This window comes from Anser cygnoides, chromosome 10 (assembly GCF_040182565.1).
Source record: "Anser cygnoides isolate HZ-2024a breed goose chromosome 10, Taihu_goose_T2T_genome, whole genome shotgun sequence".
Lineage (NCBI taxonomy): Eukaryota > Metazoa > Chordata > Aves > Anseriformes > Anatidae > Anser > Anser cygnoides.
In genome coordinates, this window is record NC_089882.1 from 8,099,302 (window position 1) to 8,117,742 (window position 18,441).

General features: G+C 42.0%; 1 protein-coding gene and 1 long non-coding RNA gene across 6 annotated transcripts in view; one reads left to right on the forward strand and one right to left on the reverse strand.

Annotated features, from left to right (window-relative positions):
• TAFA1 (TAFA chemokine like family member 1) overlaps positions 1-18,441 on the reverse strand; it is a 313,943-nt gene that overhangs the window by 214,340 nt on the left and 81,162 nt on the right. Inside the window, exons 6-9 of one of the 5 annotated variants that reach the window (XM_048074312.2) lie at positions 14,310-14,380; positions 14,048-14,151; positions 12,413-13,159; positions 6,450-6,546 (exon numbers count right to left, since the gene is read on the reverse strand). Coding sequence is in view for 2 of the 5 variants with exons in the window: in XM_067003491.1 (XP_066859592.1) it covers positions 6,450-6,531 (82 nt within the window). In the remaining 3 variants the exon portion in view is untranslated. Of the gene's footprint in view, positions 1-1,211; positions 1,936-6,449; positions 6,547-7,146; positions 7,942-8,097; positions 8,150-12,412; positions 13,160-14,047; positions 14,152-14,309; positions 14,381-18,441 lie in introns of those variants that run through there. The other 4 variants (XM_067003491.1, XM_067003490.1, XM_067003488.1 and 1 more) reach the window with 4 other exon arrangements.
• Positions 1,300-15,080, forward strand: LOC125184040 (uncharacterized). Its single transcript, XR_007167142.2, has 3 exons — positions 1,300-1,431; positions 1,533-1,639; positions 14,947-15,080. It is a non-coding gene; the product is annotated as an uncharacterized lncRNA (long non-coding RNA).

Here is an 18,441-nt window from a genome sequence, read left to right on the forward strand (position 1 = left end):
TATTGTACTAGCTGGCTAAATTTTCCTGACTTTTCAACTTCAGCAGCTCTTCCTTAATGCCTGCAAGAATCGGGAGGTTTGCAAGGCTCAGCTACGCTACACATCGTCCAGTTCCCTTAACAACACCTTCTGCTGCATTTCATATTGCTAAATTAATCAAACTTCAGGCACTCTCCTTCTCCAGCCAATGACATGATGTCGTTTTCTATCTAATAATCCAATCAGCTGAACATCATTTTCACAGAGGAAGAAAGACTTTGAAAGATTAAATCTCTCACACAGAAAAACCATGCTTTTACAGAAAAAAAAAGTCTGTGTGACTTATCAGTGGGATTTCTGCAGTAGGAAGATTAGCAGCATTAATATAGAGAAATTCAATGTCAATAAAATATATGCATGGAAAAATATTTTCGCCCAGTTTTAAAGAAATAGACATAGCCTTTGGGAACCTTTAAGACTAACTGGCAGAAAAGAGCCACGTAAACTGACAAGTCTAATTAACAGCAAACACCCAAACATTATTTTGATCAGCATGAGGCTCTTTCTCTGTTTAGAGGATCTGATGCACTACTCAGCATATAATTAGTTTCATTGCTGAATGTTTACTTCCCAGTATACAGTGTACTTCTCCTCTCTTTAGACCTAGTTATCTTGCAAAATAGATTCAGTCCCCTCAGATCAGGGAGCTCCCAAAAGGCTTCCTGTGTCTTCAAGAAGAAATTTCTTTTTGTCATATTTGGTGCTCCTATGTTTTTTTATACAAGAAGGTAAGAGAGAAAGGTAACTCTCAGACACAGGGATATTTCAGGTATTCAGGTTATTTAAACTGAACTTTTAAAAACCTAGCCAAGCAGTAAAGCAAAGCCAAACTTCTACGGTCTGCTTAATTCTCCTGTGTCTTTCTTCAGGCATCATCTTCTAAACCACATGGACAGCAGACTTCCTTAATCCACTCTTATTTATTTATGGTCTCTATTTAATTATTTTTTAAACCTTTCCCAAACTACACTATTACAAACTACCTTTGCTCAAGCCCCAGCATTTCTTACAAACATTTGTCTTGCACTTGTTTGTCAGCAGACTTATCATACACAGTTTTATGCACAGATCATCTTATTATTAAGGAACACAGTAGAAAGCATTCCTCCTGTTATGATCTGATGAGTTCTAGATCTGCTTTCTGAATCTTAAATCCTAAAGAGGCTCCTTACCTGAGTAATCCAACCAAGAGCAGAGCACTCTATTAGTGTTCATTGGAAAGGTCTAACACTTTTTAAAATCCATCTGTACCACAATAAGGGATTTTAATAGCTTCCCAATAATCTTCTTTATCAGGATTATGAGGAAAAAAAATCTCTTATTACAAATCCAGTTCCCAGAGTAAAGACGACATCTGAGCTCTCAGACACTGCCGTCAGAAAAGTGGCCAAGGTTTGAGGGGTGGAAACCTTCTCATTTTCACCTTTAAATCATCTCCTAGCATCACCCTCTGCTTGACGAGACCTTTGAAGTGATCTTGAGATAATTTGCAGCTTCCAGGATACTTAAGGACGAGAAGCAGTTCAACGACAAGAGCAGCCTCACTCCAGCGCGGGCAGTGCAGAGCCGGGCAGCCGTAGGCACGCCGCTATACGATGCTGTAAGTACCGTAGCCTGTATCAATGCATCCCTGCTCGGGAGGGTATCACATGCCTTAAAACGACACGGCCCCCGGTGGCGAGGCAGCGCGCCGGAGCTGCGGATCGGCTCCGGCACCGGCGCGGGGCCGGGCGGGCAGTGCCGGGGGGCCGGGCTGCGCCGCGCCTTCGCTCCGCGGGCGCTCCTCCCGTACTTGTTCGCGACAGGCGAGGAAGACGCTAAGAAAGCCTCCGTCTCTCCCTTTCTCTCTCCTCTGACAGACGCGTGTGAGCAGGCAGGGGCGGTGCGGGGCGGGCAGGGGCCGGATCCCGCACGCCAGCAGGGTTTTTGCAACACCTTGCCGCACCTGAGAGAGGGGCTTGCTCGCAACTCCGCTGCCATGCGGCTCAACAGACAATAGAAACGAGCTTTGCTTTACTCCTCCTGAATGCTAAGATGATAAGGCTGTTTATGCTAAAATTATTTATTACGGTTATTTATTTATTGGCTACGTCTTAAGTGGCCATTTACAGGAATGGAGTGGTTTCCTCTCCCTGTCGTACCATATGTAATTATTTTTTAAAGAGCCATTGTATATATTTAATACACATCGAAGCACACCATTCACTCAGCATTACAGCTCACATCTCTGCCTACAAAAGGAAGAAGGCAAGGAGACAAAACAAGTTTCCATTTTAAGAGCTCAGGGTGAACAGGGTAACTGTGTTGGTATTTTCTTAAACCTGTGGTAGAAAAGCACGCTACCTTCACTGCTTACCAGCTCCAGACACCAACAATAGCAAGTAACAGCGATAAGTACCCTACTCTCAAGCGCCTCATTCTCAGCACCCAAGGACAGATGTCTCAGTGGAGATGCTGAGAGTTGCAGTGAGTTTACCTGTCTGTACTCTCCTTTGGAGCCTCTGTATTTCATTGGGGATTGCACATTAAGAGCTTGGCCCTACAGACTGACAGGATCATCGCACTGGTCTCCACCACAGCACTCATAGCAGCTCTCTATTACAGCCTTGTCACAATAAAGCAGTTGGGGTGAGGGATGATGTGACAGGGGAGGAGCCCTCCCCTCACTCCTGGCCACCACTGCAGCACAGCTCCTGACAGGTCCCAAAGCTGCCCTGGGGAGAGGGTGGCTCAGGACAAGTCCTGTAGCGGCCATAGATGCTTTCAAGAGGTCAACATTTCTTTTGGATATTTCATATGAAACCACACAACACTAATACGGTTGGGAACATAATGTTCTCTTTAATGCACGTTTTCCCTAAGATCTTCCTTAGATACTGGAAGAAGGCCAAGAACTGGAGCAGTTGCTGCTACTTCCTGGCCTCAGAAGGGTCTAGAAGTTTCCAAAAAAAATGCTGATAAGAGAGACAACCAAAGCACATCAAGTTCTGATGCCTAAGGAACCAGGACCTGGGACCAGGTGCAGCCCACAGCAGGAGGTGATGGGTGGGTGGAGGACTGGTGGTCACAGCTGCTGTGATTTCCTTCCAAAGCCACAAAGAGGCTCAAGACCTTCCTTCTTTCCATGGAAATGTGGGGAGCATTCCACAACACCTGGGGGGCAGGTGATGGGAATTTATTTTAAAAATAACACATTTAACAATATGTGCTCCCTCTAGGGCAAGTGGGGAAGGGTGCAGCATGGGGAGGTGTGAGGCAAGAGGAGCGAAAGGGGCCTCAAGGAGCAAATAAGATCTTCTAGGAAAGTTAAAGGCCTTCTGGACAGCAGGAGGAATCAGACAAATTGTGACCACACACCTTGGCAGAGTAGGCAGAGACAGATTTATGCAAGATGCAGATTTATGTAAGGTACAGCAGAACTGTCACTCTGCCAAGCACTGCTAACTCCCAGCTCCATGAGGCTAATGCCACCATAACCCCTGACAGATGCTGCTATTGCTCAGGACAAGCTCTGCAGAAACATGGGACATGTTGCTTCTGCGGGGTAGGGGGGAAGATCAGAGGGACAGAATAGAATACCAAACAGGCTGCACTTGCAGTCTCCTCCCTGCCCTGGCTCCCAGCATCAGATGGGAACAGAGGAGTCCTTGGCAAATCTTGCAATAGCATCCTTACACCTGTTCTGATGTCCTTGCTGCCAGTTTTAACTTTCAGCAGACCAACAAGACATGAAACAGCTCCTCTCACCCTGCTTTAGGCTGGGCAGTGTCCTCGCCTGATGCTTTGGGGCTTACTTTTGCCTCCTCACTTCAGGAGTCACTGGCTTTGACAGGAAGGGAATGCTGCTTTACATGTGCCCATAGGCTCATGTACAGAATTTGGAGCTGCTATCACTGACAAGGCTGGAAACAGAAGATGTGAAGGAAAATAAGACACCAGTGAACAGTCTGCACATTTCAAAATCCTTTGTCATAACAAGGAAAGGCTGAAAGAGTAATTTATGTCTAGAGGAAAGAAAATTAGGCAAAAGGCTGTGCCAGCCACCCAGTGCAATGGCAGCTCTGTCCAGTGCTGGGACAATATGGAACCAGGCCCTGCAGCAGGGGTAGACCAGCCCCTGGGTTACATGATCCATGCCTGGGAGGGGAAGTGGCAAAAAGTGCAATAGCAAAGGCAGGCCAGGGAGATCTACAGTTTGCACACCCAGTGCAGTTTGCACACAGTTTACCTGTGAACAAGATATTATTTGTCTAAAAGCAACTTGCAGCAGGACTACAGGGAAGCAGAGTATTTGTAAACAAGGTCTTGCCCCTTGTCTCCCTCCAACCATCTGGCAGCAGCCACAGCAGAGAGGAGCCTGTGATCTGCCCATCACAGAAACAAGAAAGGCTTACAGGTATGGAGAAGGCCAGGCACAGCAAAGGTGAGGGTGAAGTTATTAGCTTATGCTAGAAACACTCGAGTGTTCTACTCACATTGGCTTGTCTTCCTCCCCACTTGGTCCTTCCACTTCCACTAACACTTGATGGCAAACAGAAGAAATGACAGAAACCAGGAGTTTTGAGCTACCCTAATCAAAGAGCAATGGAAAATTGCCTATCCACAGCTCTGATCAAAAAACTCTATGGGGTTGCTGGCAGGGTTGCCAAAAGCAGGCCATTACACTGATGTGATATTTCTAAGGTGAAGGTAGGTTGCAAGGGGTCGGCAGGCATTAAACTGCCTTTGAGACAGGTTGCCTCACACAAACAATGATTGTATTCACAAGAAGAATAGCCTTTCCCTCCTGGTTCCACCATTCATCTGAAGATGCCAAGGGAATGACAAAAATAGGCAAATAAAAATAAATGCTCTTCAATCCCTGAACCTCTATTTATCACAAGTTTCTGTGCAGACAGAAAAGGAGAGCATATGCAACCCAGGCAGACTAATGCAGACAGCAGATTGGTACTTGCACCCAAATAAGGGCCTCTGTCCTCTACTTTCTCATGCTGCCATCTCCATTCCTCTCCACCTCCCCCACACACGCCTTTTCCACATGTAGAAATTTAACACGACAAATCCCAGGCGTGTATTTTACAGGGTTTGAAGAAGGCTCACCACCTTTGAAATGCAAAGCTCATTAGTTCTAGTGCTCCTGGGACAATGAAGCTTTGGTTTTCACAGATTGTGTTCTCCATCCCTCCCAGCTGCTCCCACCCACCCTACACCACTCTTTTCCATACACCCAAACTCAGTTTCAGCTGCTGCCTGGGCAACAGGCAGTACACATTGCAGCTCATCAGTACCTACATGTTCCTACTCCAGGTGAGCCAGCCTAACAGTACATTTTACCTTACCTCCACCAGAAAAGGAAATTACAGACTCTCTCATCTCATATCTACAACATTTATGGAAGCTTTCTTTAAAATCCCACAGAACAGAGCTTTTGCTTGCCTTCCTACCCCACCATCAATTGCAACAGCAAAGCCTGGCTTCCACTGAAAGCCAGTCCACATAGACTGCCAGCAGCTGGGCACACAAAGATCAGTCTGCACACATACAATAGCCAGAACAGCAGCCATGAAGCTCAGAATGAAAACAGCCATGAAACAACCCCTCATTCAGGGTCCTGTGTTTCCCCAGGCATTTCTGGCTCCTGGTTTCTTCCCCCAGTGGAAGAGGGAGAACCAACACTAAAGCAGGATTTTTTCAGAGAGCACAAGAAGTCTAGGAGCTTCCTAAAAACTAGGCGTGGATGCAGCTGTGCCCAGAAAAACACTTATATGCTATGCTCAATGCATACAGGTGTTTGCAGCAGTTTGAGTTTTACATGCACATCTCCCATGGCCAGTCAGACGCTCACAGTAGAGCTTTATTTCTTTTTCCCAGGAAAACCTTACTTCCCCCTTCTTGCCCAGAAACTTTCCTTTCTCAGTCCCCAGTGCTTTTGCTCCTCTCTTGAAAGGGGTCTGGTCTAACCTCAATGACAGAACCAAATATATTTCCCTTTCTTCTTATGTCTTCTACAATAACATTAAATCATTTAGTCTGTATTGTCAGGTTCTCTCCTTTAAATTTTTTAGTGGAAAGCAAAGATTTTACTTCAGTGTACCCACACCGACCATGAAAAGCTCATCCAGAAAGCTACTCAACTTTTTGTGAAGGAATCACATTTGGTGATTTGTCTGGCTGTGACCACAGCCTCTACTGGCCAAGTACAGACTACACACACCAAAAGCCTAAAGAAGCAGAGATGAACAACAGCACATGCAGGGAAACCATTTCCTATGGGAGTCCAGGGGCTAGTTCACATGGTTATCATCCCACCTCACATATGGTGTGCGAGCAAGTCTGCTCTGATCCTGCTGCAGCCACAGCTATGTAGTGCACAAAAGGAAAGACTTTTATGGTAATTTTTTTCAGCCTACCTTTAAGGCACTGCTCTTCCTGGTGAACAAGAGGTCTAGTATTCACAGCTTCTGTGCTTGAGAGGCAAAGATTCTGCTTCATACATATTGTCCATACCTAAGAGGAGGGAAAGGAAAAAAAAACTATTTGTCAAGGAAGTTTATATCAAAAGCTTGTGTCCCAAGCTATTTTTAAAGTACATAGGACAACACACAACAAATCTCAATCCTTATCTATAACTTGCCTTTAGCCAACAAGATCAGTACATGCTATGGAGTAACAAGAGGAATTAGCTATGCAGTACGTTACCAACGAGCAACAAAACTTCAGTAACACCAAGTACATTATAAGCATAAAAACATGATTGTGCTCAGGATATTATGGCAGGTGAACGTAGGCTCTGTATAACGGAGATGATTTTTATTTAGTTTCATTTCAGAGATGCCCAAGAAACCAAAGAAATCTAAGTTAAAACAGCCTTAGAGTGATGCTGGTCATGGTGTTCTTGTCAAGTAATGATATTGTTATTCTTTATCAGCTATACATCAGCTGGAGAGATCATCCTGATCTGAAATTCAGAAACTCTTCTCATTGATTCTCAGCTTCTGCGTGGCACAAACTCAAGAGCCTTCATCCCATGCATTCTTCTGTTAGCACAGTTGAATCCATTAAACGAAATACTTTTGAAATACCCCTAGTTTCAGAAGGAACTCTTACTGGTGTTAGTCTGTGGTTGTCCTTCTGGAACAGCTAGACCCACATTCCATCCAAGACCCACCTACAGCAGACAAATCAGGGGCCATGGTGCATGAACTGAAAACTAGTGTATCTGTAGTCAGAGAGGACACTTGATATTGGATTAATCAGTTTCAGGATGTCAAATATCTGTCCCCAGGCACAGGTTTAGCATTTACTTCTGCTGCTAAAAAGTCAATTTTTACATGAAGGTACAAGTGCTTTCAAAATTCACAACATAAATAAAAGAAATCCAACAAAGACAAAGCAATTGAGATATGCTGGCAGGCAAATTCACTGAGGAGAGCTCAGACATGGTCACTGGGCTGCCTTCATTCCCTCTAGCCTTGCTGTGTTCCCAGCTTTAAATTAAACTTAACAAACAATAGGGCTCCATTATCTCCAAGTAATGAAAGCAGCAGTTAAGATAAGCCTCTTCTGTCATAGTTCTTGTCTTTCAGAAAGGCAGAAATAGGGCTGCCGGGGAAGTGGGTTTCTCCTCAGGTGCTGCAGCCAGAAGCCCACCTCCTTCCCTGCGCTCCCTCAGCCCCATCAGCAGGCCTCCAGCTAGGCCCAGGAAGGCAGCGGGAGAAGCAGCCAGGAGCAGAAAGGCCTGCACACTGACCACAGTTCAAAAATGCATCAGCCCTTTCCCAGACACTACTAGTCCCTCCCAGCACAGCATCGGGAAGAGAAAGAGCTGCCCCAACACACAGTGAAAGCTCAAAGCGCACATTTTCAGTTTAACCAGGAATGCGCTCCTTCAGCCCCAAACGCCTACCCCCAAGCCCCCACCTTGAAATATCCAGGTCTGACCTCTCAGAAAGGTTTAGCTTTCATTTCTGCTTCCCCCTAACTCACAGACTTCTTTAAATAAATTTGTGACTTTTTTTTTTTTTTAACCTTACTTCTGGAGCAAACTCCTTAACTTACCTCTACTCCTCACACCTCCTTCCTCATGTGTGGTGAGGGGAACCTTTATAAGCTCAGGCCACCTGGGATCACTTTGAAGGGGCCACAAACTGACACAGGTGTAAGCCATTCTGGAAGCTCATAAAGCTACCAGATACACAGTATTTCTTTGGTTACAGTAAGTCTCTGTGATAAGACATGACCAGGCTGATTTGGGAAGGAAGCCAGGATGGTTGTGCTGTGTGATAGGGAGCACTGCGTAGAGGCACGCTACCAGCTCAATGCCCTTCCTTGCTGCACAGTACCTCCAGGCACCACCCCTGTGTGCTCCAGCACACACTAAATGTGTGTCTTTGCCCAACCCAGCATCTGCACTCAGAAACATCTTATTTCAGAAAGAAAGATTTGGCTGGTACCTCTGCAAAAGATAGATCCAAGGAGCCAATTCAGCTCTGCAGCGTTGCACTTCTGGTCTTTATAACTCCAGGTGCTACCCTGAAAATAGCACTTAAAGTCAATTTACTCTGCGTTGGCCCCAGCTGCAGAGGGAATGTCAGGTCTTGTGCTGTACCAGGGCATTGACCAAACAGCTTATTTGCAAATTTGTGTATTTGCTTCCAATTTACCACCAAGCAAGCCAATGGTGGAAAAAAACATTAACAAATTGAGAGGTTTCTTTGCTACCTGCTCCCTGTAGCATGAACACTTATGAGGGATTCACTATTTGATCTTAAAATATGTTTAGGTTTATTACTTAAGAAATATCTTTAATTTTGAAGGGACGTGGAGTGGCTTCCATACAACTCTTTTAGCATGCTTGGAGTGCCTCAGATTAGAGGTGCTGCACAAGGCAATTTTGGTTATGGATTAAAAAACAAAAACAAAAAAAAAACATACAGTGTGTGATACTATAGCCTAGAGTTTGGGGGAAAATCCTTGGAAAGATAAAGCAGGCATACAGGGACAATCTATGTTCAGGGAAAGAAAAAAAAAGGGGGGGGGGAAAAATAAAATGATAAAGAAAAAGAGGGAAAAAAAGAAAAAAGAAAAAAATTTGAAAGCAACACAAAAGACTCCATTAAGGAGAGGAAAAAAAGAGGCTGGGGAAAGTTCTCCCACTGGAACAAGAAAAAGTGAGAATCAGCATGAGTATGTGATATACAGCAGCCAGTGCATCCCTGATGCCATTGCTTTGAAGAACACGATACCTTATGATTTAATTCGCTGTCACTGCTATGGGCTTTGTCATTATTTAAGAAAAATACTCCAAGCACTCCCTTCCACATCTCATCTACTTGTTTGCAGAGCTGGGCAGAGCGCCGCAGCCAGAGCCCCGTGTACTGAACTGCTGGAAATGGGGAGTTTCTGAGTAAGGAATTAGTGCATGAAATGAGCATGGAAAAAATCATATACTGTTCTGCCTTTGCTCCAAAACAGGTTGGTTGATTGACAGCCAACCCTATATAATAATTCCTTCCAGGCAGATGGCAAGATCACGATTTGCTCTTCAGTTGCAATTTTCTGCTGCCTCGCACAAGCAACCTAGCTACATGATCTACCAATAAGAAGGGTCTGGGCTGCTTTGTATAAGTTTTACAATGCTCACATCAAAACATATGGATTAATATTGTGACTAGTTCTCGTATTCCATTTTGTAAAAATTTGCCTTGAATTTGCCTCCAACATTTCCTAGCTGATCGTATGTAGATAATAGCTTCAGAAATCCACACAAAAGCAACTTGTAAATTGCTCCACCACCCCTGACAGACAATACTCTTTTGAACGTTTGCGTAGGTGTTGAAAATCTTGCCATACATCTCAAGCTCTCTCAGCGCATATTGTTTTTAGGCTGCCATCTGCTAATGCACAGTTCTACCCTAAGAGAGATGCAGGAGTGCTCCAGCCTCCAGTCTGTTCTGTTTTCAGATTTACTCTTTTATTTCTTCCAATTCCCAATGCTCAGATTGTGCCATTTGTAACCCCGACTGTAGCAACAAAGTTCGAGAGACACATCCACATCACTGCTAATTTTCAGTGATAAAGAACGTTTATTGAGTGGGTATCCAGGCAGTTGTTTTAATGAACCAAAGCAATGCTTCACACAGTTGTGTCCCTGGAAGAAAATTCATTTGTCTCCGTGTCATTTGGTATGCATGTGGAGAGGTGTGGGGCTGATCAGGAAGTTTTGAAGCACCCATTTTCTGTGTATGTATACCAAAAGCATGTGTATTGAGTTGGTGGCAAAGAAAGAAGACAACACCCAAAGATATAATGTGGGTAACATCTTGAACAAAGCAAGCATGCACATCACAGTGCAGAATGTCGGGAACTAATTATCATAGCAAATAAGGAATGATGAACATTATACTTGACTGATTTTGTACTTCACTGAATTTGTCAACAGTGCTCTTTGTCTGACTGCTGATTTTGCTTCACTCCCAAGCACATCTGCAAAATTTATAAGATGATATTTAATTCTTTGTTTGTTTGTTTGTTTTTTGTTTGGAAACAAATTTATAATGGATAATTTCAGTTAAGTTTGCTATGCGGGATCCGTCACTAAAATATACTGGAAGCTACAAATTTAACTGTAGGAAACTGAGGAGTATGTTATCACTTGCCAGCTGAAATTTATCTGCTTTGATCCTTTTTTTATATTCTTCTTCTCCCACACATCCCTTTTACTATCCCACCTTCTTCTCAGGTTTTCAAAGATTTTGTTGTCATTTACTTTGGAATAAAATACTAGATTTTGTTGGCATTGTAGGCTCTGTACATCAAATTGTTTTTCGTGTCACACTGAATTCTGTGCGCCAAGAAGAGAAGTCAGAATAAGTAAGCATACACAATGGCACAGAAATCTTTCTCATATTGCTTGCAAAACATGAAAATGAATAAAAGAGAACTGAGATAAAGAAACAGAGATTGAAAAATGAAAATAAAAAGAGGTATATGTTTTAAAGAGGTTCAACTAGTAGTTTTGCTTCTTTTTCCAGCTTGTACAGCAATTCTCTCTCATTCTCTAAATTGGACAAAAATGGTATGTCAGACTTAGGCTATATGTTTTCCTTGGCTCCAGTAATCAAGGTAAACCAGAACAGTCTTTTCAATTGAAAAAATATATATATATATTTTTACATCTAAGCAACAACAGTAATTTTTGTTTCTTCTACCTATGCTCCAGCAAAAGACTGCAACTGCCTTTTTTTTTTTTTTTTACAAGCTTTTAGTTGCTGGAGATATAAACTCTCTCTCCAAAGTATGACAGATGAATTCTCATGCCATGAAATATGATACCTTTCAGAGGGCATGAAAGCAACTAACAGATTTTCAGGAAAATGATAAAAATTAGCTTAATGTTGCGTAAATAAAGATATTTTTGCAACCTGGGATGAAATTCCACCACAAGCAGAAAACTAGGTCCTACTTATGATTCCAAAGCCTTCTTCTGACAGCTTACTCTCTAATGGACTTAGGATCATTTGATGGCCTTCTGAATCTCACCTGATAGAGTCATCATAGCAAAATTTTAAATATGAATAATTTGGAGGGGCAGCATAATATGTGTTTGACTCCTCCTTCCACTTCCCACAGGGGACTGAAAGATGTTAAACTCTCCGCTTCACAATTAAATTCATGAAACACTTAAATTCTATGGCAGCCAGACACCAAGGAACAGGAAAATCTTTTCATCTCATAATGTTTTAGAGCCCCTAGGCAAATGTAAACAGTGTATGCTGTGATAGTAGAAGGATTTATTGCTCCTGCTGAACAGAGAATCTGCTGATTTATTTCTAATTCCAATAGATTTTTTAGGGTAATTTAAAATTATTTATTGCAGAATTTTGTTGGAGTTATTATTTAGGAAGTTTGAACATACCAGACCCATTTGTGTGGAAATACATTTTAAACAAAAAGACATGGAACCCAAATCAATCTGTATTGAGCTGGCCTGTAACAGTGAATCATTATTGCACTCTCTCTCCTGCTGGAGCGTAAAAGAGGGTTAGAGATGCCTCGCACATCACAGCTCCTGGACTCCAAACAGCGTTTTATGGGCCACCACTGAAGGTGCTGCTCTACCAAACTCAAGCTTAGGCATGGAATTGTCTAAGTCACTTTTATATTCTTGCAAACATTTTTCCCAAGACCAGTTTCATTGATTTTGCTGAGAAAAGCATCACTAAACTGTGTAACACTCAAGTGCCATTTTAACCACTCGTTTATAGAGGACTCAGAGTGACAAAGGTTACCGTTTCAAATCAGTACACCCCTGTTACTATATCAAATTCATGGAAACATTAGTGAAAATATGACTTTATGTCTTGCCACTTACTTTCACAGTAGGCACTTAGCTTTCCTGGAGTGCACTCGTGTGCTGCAGCTGTACTCAGCAACCTTGGGAACTGGTTGGAAAGCTGAAGGAGAGTAAATGTGCTTCCATGGCAGAGGCTGAGCCACCAGTGTGCAGCGGTTGTGTGCTTGTGGGAACAGCCACCCACACACCAGGCGTCTGTGTCAGAGGATATTCAGGCTCCAGCAACGGGCTGTCACCTTTTGTCTTCTTAGCTTTTGGTCCTCTCCAAGCTTGCTGCTATTGCAGTCTGTGGGTTAATGCTTTGGGCAGAAGCCACCTCCTTTATGTCTACGTGTATGAGAGCTAGCACAAGAAGGCTGATCTGTGTCAGAGCCTGCAGTCACTCCACAGCACAGCTAAAGAAAATCATTAGGAGTTGTAATCTGATCATCAATCATATTTGCCAGCTCATCACCTCTGTCTCCACTAAAAGGTGCCTGAACATTACATAGGTAATTAAAAATCCTTCTTGGAGTCTTTTTTACCTTCCATGCTTATTTAGGAAACTTGTTTAAAAAATACACAATTTCTGAATTTCTCTTCAAAGATGCCACCGAATCAACTCCAGACTGTCTGCCAAGCTGGCATTCCACTGAGAGTAGAAGCTCTTTGCTTTGGCTGACTTGAAGAACTTGAACCACATCTCAGATAAATGCTGTAGAGAATCAATTTTCAATTTCCTGCTCCACGTTGGACATATATTTAAATACTCGCTACTTCTGGCACCTGGAAAGAAACCAACAATAAAATCAAATGATCAAACTATTCACCTGATAAGAGAAAAATCTGCAATAAATCAAGCAAACAAGAGATTCAGACATGAGCCTGAAGGCTAAATTTTGTCAGCACTGATATAAAAGTAATGCCATGATCTTACTGTCTTTTTGACAATAATATCTAGCTACTCAACAATTGTTTTGTCTAAACCAGGATATTTCTGTAGAATTCATAGTTCATTTTAAAGATATGTTATTCTTTAGTGGAAGGGGGAAAATGAATAAAGTTCTTAATAAGGTTGAAATCAGAGAGTGTTGAGAATGAGTTATTTAGAAGAAAAGATTCAGACAAAGGAATGAGAACATCTGGTCTTATGAGAGAGACACTGGAGGAGATGCTGATGTTCCTGGAGACAGTGAGAGTTCAGTCATTGTTCATGACCAGACTTTTATGCTCACAGCAAACTCTACATGTCACTGTATGTAGCTATTTGGGTGAGAATCTCAGCAATGTACAGGTTTGCCTGCTTGCCTTTATTTTTCTCCATCTGCAATGTCCTTAATAATAATAATAGAGTAAATAAACAGCCCCTGAAGAAAATTCATACCTGAAACAAGGACATTGGAAAGATTCATGTGAAAAGGCACATATCGGTTTTGGCTGCTGTTCTATTTGAACAAAATTTTAACAAATAGATCAGTGCTCTCTGAGAATATTAAAATGTTACCAAGTGAGAAACAGTGCATTTTGGCTCAGCCTCTAAACAGACCAGCAAATTTATCTTGCTGCATTCAGAAGGCAAAATATTAATTATGCCCACGGAAAATCATAGCTGTGAGAATATATTAAACTGGAATAGACAAACTAGGAAGGATGATAGCAAAAAAATCATGGCACCTGTAATTGTCCTCCAGTCTTGCAAGATATTGCTGCTTTAAGGGACTCAGAAAGGTAAAACGCCTCCCCTTTACCAACTGTTTTCAGGCTGTTCCTGGGAGTAGCTGAAGGAAAGAATGAACGAATAGTTTTCTCTGCAATGTTCTGACTGTAGGAACCCATAAAACACTTCTTTGAAGTCAGAGTGATTGCAAACCAAAGAGGGAAAGCCATGCAAACAGTATTAAACCTGTGTCTCTGGAAGGTTTTACTCCCAGCTAACCTGCTCCTGCAGTTTGTCCAGACAGCTGCCATGCCGGGAACCTTCTCCAGTCTGCAACGAGCCATCAGCATCTTGCAAAGAGAAAACAAAGAGAAATGACAACATATATGCTCATCTTGTTGCAACTGTTCAGGAGGCAAAGGACTATGCAGCAAACAAAATAATAGGCAGGCTGGTGACAACCTCTGTTTTTTTTGTTTGTTTGTTTTTGTTTTTGTAGTTGTGAGACTAGAATTGGAAAAATTAATTGGGTTCCTGTTTTACCCTTACTCTGTGAAAAATGCATGTGCAACTATGGTCAAAAATGCCAATAATAGTAATAGCAGTTGTAATAATAAAGATGATGGGAATTGCCTGAAAACAAATAATTTGCAAGTTAGAGATTTTCAAAACCCCTACCCAAGAAAGTTTGGAGACTGTTTCTTGCAGAATGATATAACATCCTTCTTAGTAGAGTTAACCAGGAATTAGACATATATCTTTCTGTGTGGTACCCCTGCAAGACAGCAGAGCATGGCTCCATATTTGTGTGGAAATGAGGGAAAGGATCAGCTACATGCTGGTAAACTGCTGCCTGTGCTATACCTACCCCTCCCATCTCTGTGCACCCTATCCACTGATTTCCTTATGTTTGCAGGTTCAGATATTGCCAGTGCCAATGCAAGAAAAGAAGTGGCTCTGCATGGCCAAAAGAGGGATAAAAGGATGAAGGAGGCCCATCAGTGTTCCAGCTTGGCTTCACTTATCCACATTACATCATCCCTCAAGTTTAAAATATGTTCTGCATTTTTTTGCAGAGAAGAGGTTTGGAAAGCTGTACACCAATTCCACTCTCACAGAAATCAATAGTGAAGCTCCCATTGCTTAAGAAGAACGAGATCTACATCAGCATTTTGAAAATCCCACCCTTCTGTTGCAATGCCTTCACTAGCCTTGAAAACAGTGTCATGCAGGTTATTTGAAAATGTCCTTCTTCGTTAAGGGGTGACAGCATTGACGTAGGAGAGGACTCTGGCACCAGCGTGGGCAGACTTGGACGTCTCTTCATCTGGAGCAGCACGTACTCTGCGAGCAGCTGCAAGAGCTACTGAGGGGCTTTGTGCATCAGAGCCACCTTAGCCTGGAGATGGGTGCAGAACATGGCCCCAGCAGAGGAAATTATTGTTGTCTCAGTTCTACAGATATCAGTGGCATATGGGGCATTGATGTAGTTAAGGAAGAAATCTAATTCAAAGTCATTTGGCTGTACGGATAATTTAACCATCCTGGTATTACTGAGTGATTACGTATATTTGAAAAAGAGAAAAGCAAATACCCAAAGGCCTCTTGTGTACAATGCTGAAATTTCGAGAAGTTGCTATATGGCAGAATGGGGTGTTGATAACACTGGAGATAACCCAGTGTGATAGTGCTATCAGCACCTGAGGAGTAATAACTGATCTACTTCGTATTTACCAAATGTACCAGGCACTCTGTATTATGTTTACCTAATGATTAAAAGGAACAGTAAATGGAATGACTTTCTTTTAATCAGTATGTCAGCTTGAGCAGCATAATGAAATTAGTCAGGGGTGGATAAAGGCTTCTGAGCGAAAAGGGGCACTTCTATGTGACTGACTTCTAAAATCTGTAACTTTGCTGTTTCCATGGCAGGCCATTGCTTGCTGATGGGGTCTGTACTCAAATAAAATATATCCAAAATTAAAACTTATGCCTTGTTTCAGCATTTTATTGTATCTGTTCTCCTAGCTTACAAGTTCACTAAAGTCTCAGCCAAGGATTCTTTTTCTTTAGGACACCTTTATTAATCATTCGTTCATGTCTACCTAGTTACACATGGATGATATCTGACAGTTTATCCCACTTATCATTAATAACTATTAATGGCCCTCGTGTTACAATCAAACTGCATCAACTCATAACCCCACTTGCGTTCATCTAATTTTTCACTTGATTATGAAATTCAAAATGGTTCTCTTACAGGAAAGCCTGTTTACTTTAAAGGGCAGAGATTTGCCATTTGATTGCTTTGGGAAAGGTGGTAGGTCACAATGTTTAGTTACTTTGATTGAGATGTGGAATACATAATGTGTTTCCTTAATCCTCAAATATAAGTTATTGTCACCCTCATGAAAGCCATAGCGTTTGAAAGTTTTAGCTGCAAACAAATCCAAATTGAAAGAAGTCATGTTTTCTCAATGCTAAGAAGGTTTAACAAATTTGTGTAGACACTAATGAGTATAACTAGGCTTATGTAGGGTCATGGAAAATTAGACTGGCTTTTTATGCCATTTAATACAGATTTTGTCATTGCTACATGCTAAGCTCTCCATTAATATAGATTACTTTGGCTTTTAGCAAGAGGGCAATGTCTGAGGTTCAGTGACATGGCTCTCTTTTTGTATTTTTGGTTTCTTTGGTAACATATTTTGCCCAGCTTTAAGGGTTTGGCAGGATTTTATTTCTAATTTTAACTTACTGCATGTTTCCAGAAATCTGCTTTGTATTTGTTCTGAGAAGGAAATTGTAATGCAACTGCTTATTTACTTCATTTTCTGATCAGAACTTGACGGAGCTACGTATGTCGCTACTGCAGCAAAAACATCTCTAACAAGAAAAATATGAGTTTCCTAAAGAAACAATGATGAGTTCTGTCCTGATTATGTACCACTGTAGTCAGCAGATTTCAGAGTGTAAACAGGAGCACAATTTGGAAGTGTGCTAGCATACATAATACATGTCTGTCATTCATAAAGTACACTATCCTGTGTCTCAAAGCAGAGTAATGAATCTGACAGTATCCACAACTTGAATGAACTCAGAGGAGAGGACACATTTCACCCAGTGCAGCTTCCTGACATTAGAGGGCTCCATAATCCACAAAGTATGGCAAAAGAGAGTTTCATTTTGAGGTCAATAGAGATGACACGGGGAGAGGATTACAAACTCTTCTTGGAGCTGCGGTTAGATGGTATTGCAAATTCAGCTTCTGAAGTCTGTATATTAAGTCACACCTGCAAAATGTAAAGAGCTGACCTGGTATAAAATCAACCTACACATTCGTAATTGCGTTAGATAGGTTGAGTGGGGCTTGATTTTACCAAGAATAGATCATGGATACCTCTGGCTTGTACTCCTCTGGACCTGACATTGTACTGATGAACCAGGACAACTGGTATCATCTATCTTCCCAGGACTCAGCAAAACCTGGCATACTTTCTCTGCCAGGGAATCCTGTCAATGAGACACAAATGTAGTGAGCATCAATGCCTGATGCAGATCAAATACACCCAGACCAGCAGGGTGCCACTCGTAAACCATATGTCTTGGCAGGGTACAACAGGTAGTAGCTACTGATCCTCATCTTTCAGAAATCATCATAGTTTCATTCTACTTTTTCCTGTCATGAAGAGGAAGAAATTTCTGTGGCCACCACAGAAGAGCAGAGAGCGGCGCTGGATGGGCCCTCAGAAGCCTCTTAACTGCACAGCTATCGGGAATCACGTGCAGAAAATATGCATCATGAACATGAGAGCTTTTCCTTGACATAGATAATGTAATAAGGTAATCACTGTGGAGCAAAACCAAATATTTGGATGCCATTAGCTCGTATTTGTGGTTCAATTTGTTAACAAAAACACTTTTAAAATAATTTAAATGGCCAAATTTCAGAAAAAGCTTTTACATATGTCAGAGCCTTTAGAAACTGCAACTTGTCTTTGTTGCACTTCAGAGAGCCTAATCCTAAAGATATCTTCCTAAGGAAGAAATATGCTTGTGAGTTGAACGAATCACTTCTGTGTAAAATAAGAGAGCTTTTCTGAGTAGTTTTTGCACAATTCCAAGCCTGCAAAGATGAGCTGGCTTTTTATTAAGTCAGTCCCTCATAGAGGCACTTCATTCAAGCCATGGACAACCCACATATAAACTTTGCCCCCATCAGCCCTTCCTGCATCACCTATATTACGAATAAGTGGCCACCACAGGGTCAAGCAGGTTGATTGACTTCTCAGAGGCTGCAAAAGAAATCAATGCCTTGAAGAGAATTAAAACTTCCCTTTTTCCTGTACTCAGACATGGTTTTCTATAATTAAAGATTGATATATTGGTCTAGCTTTCCTGGCAAATATTG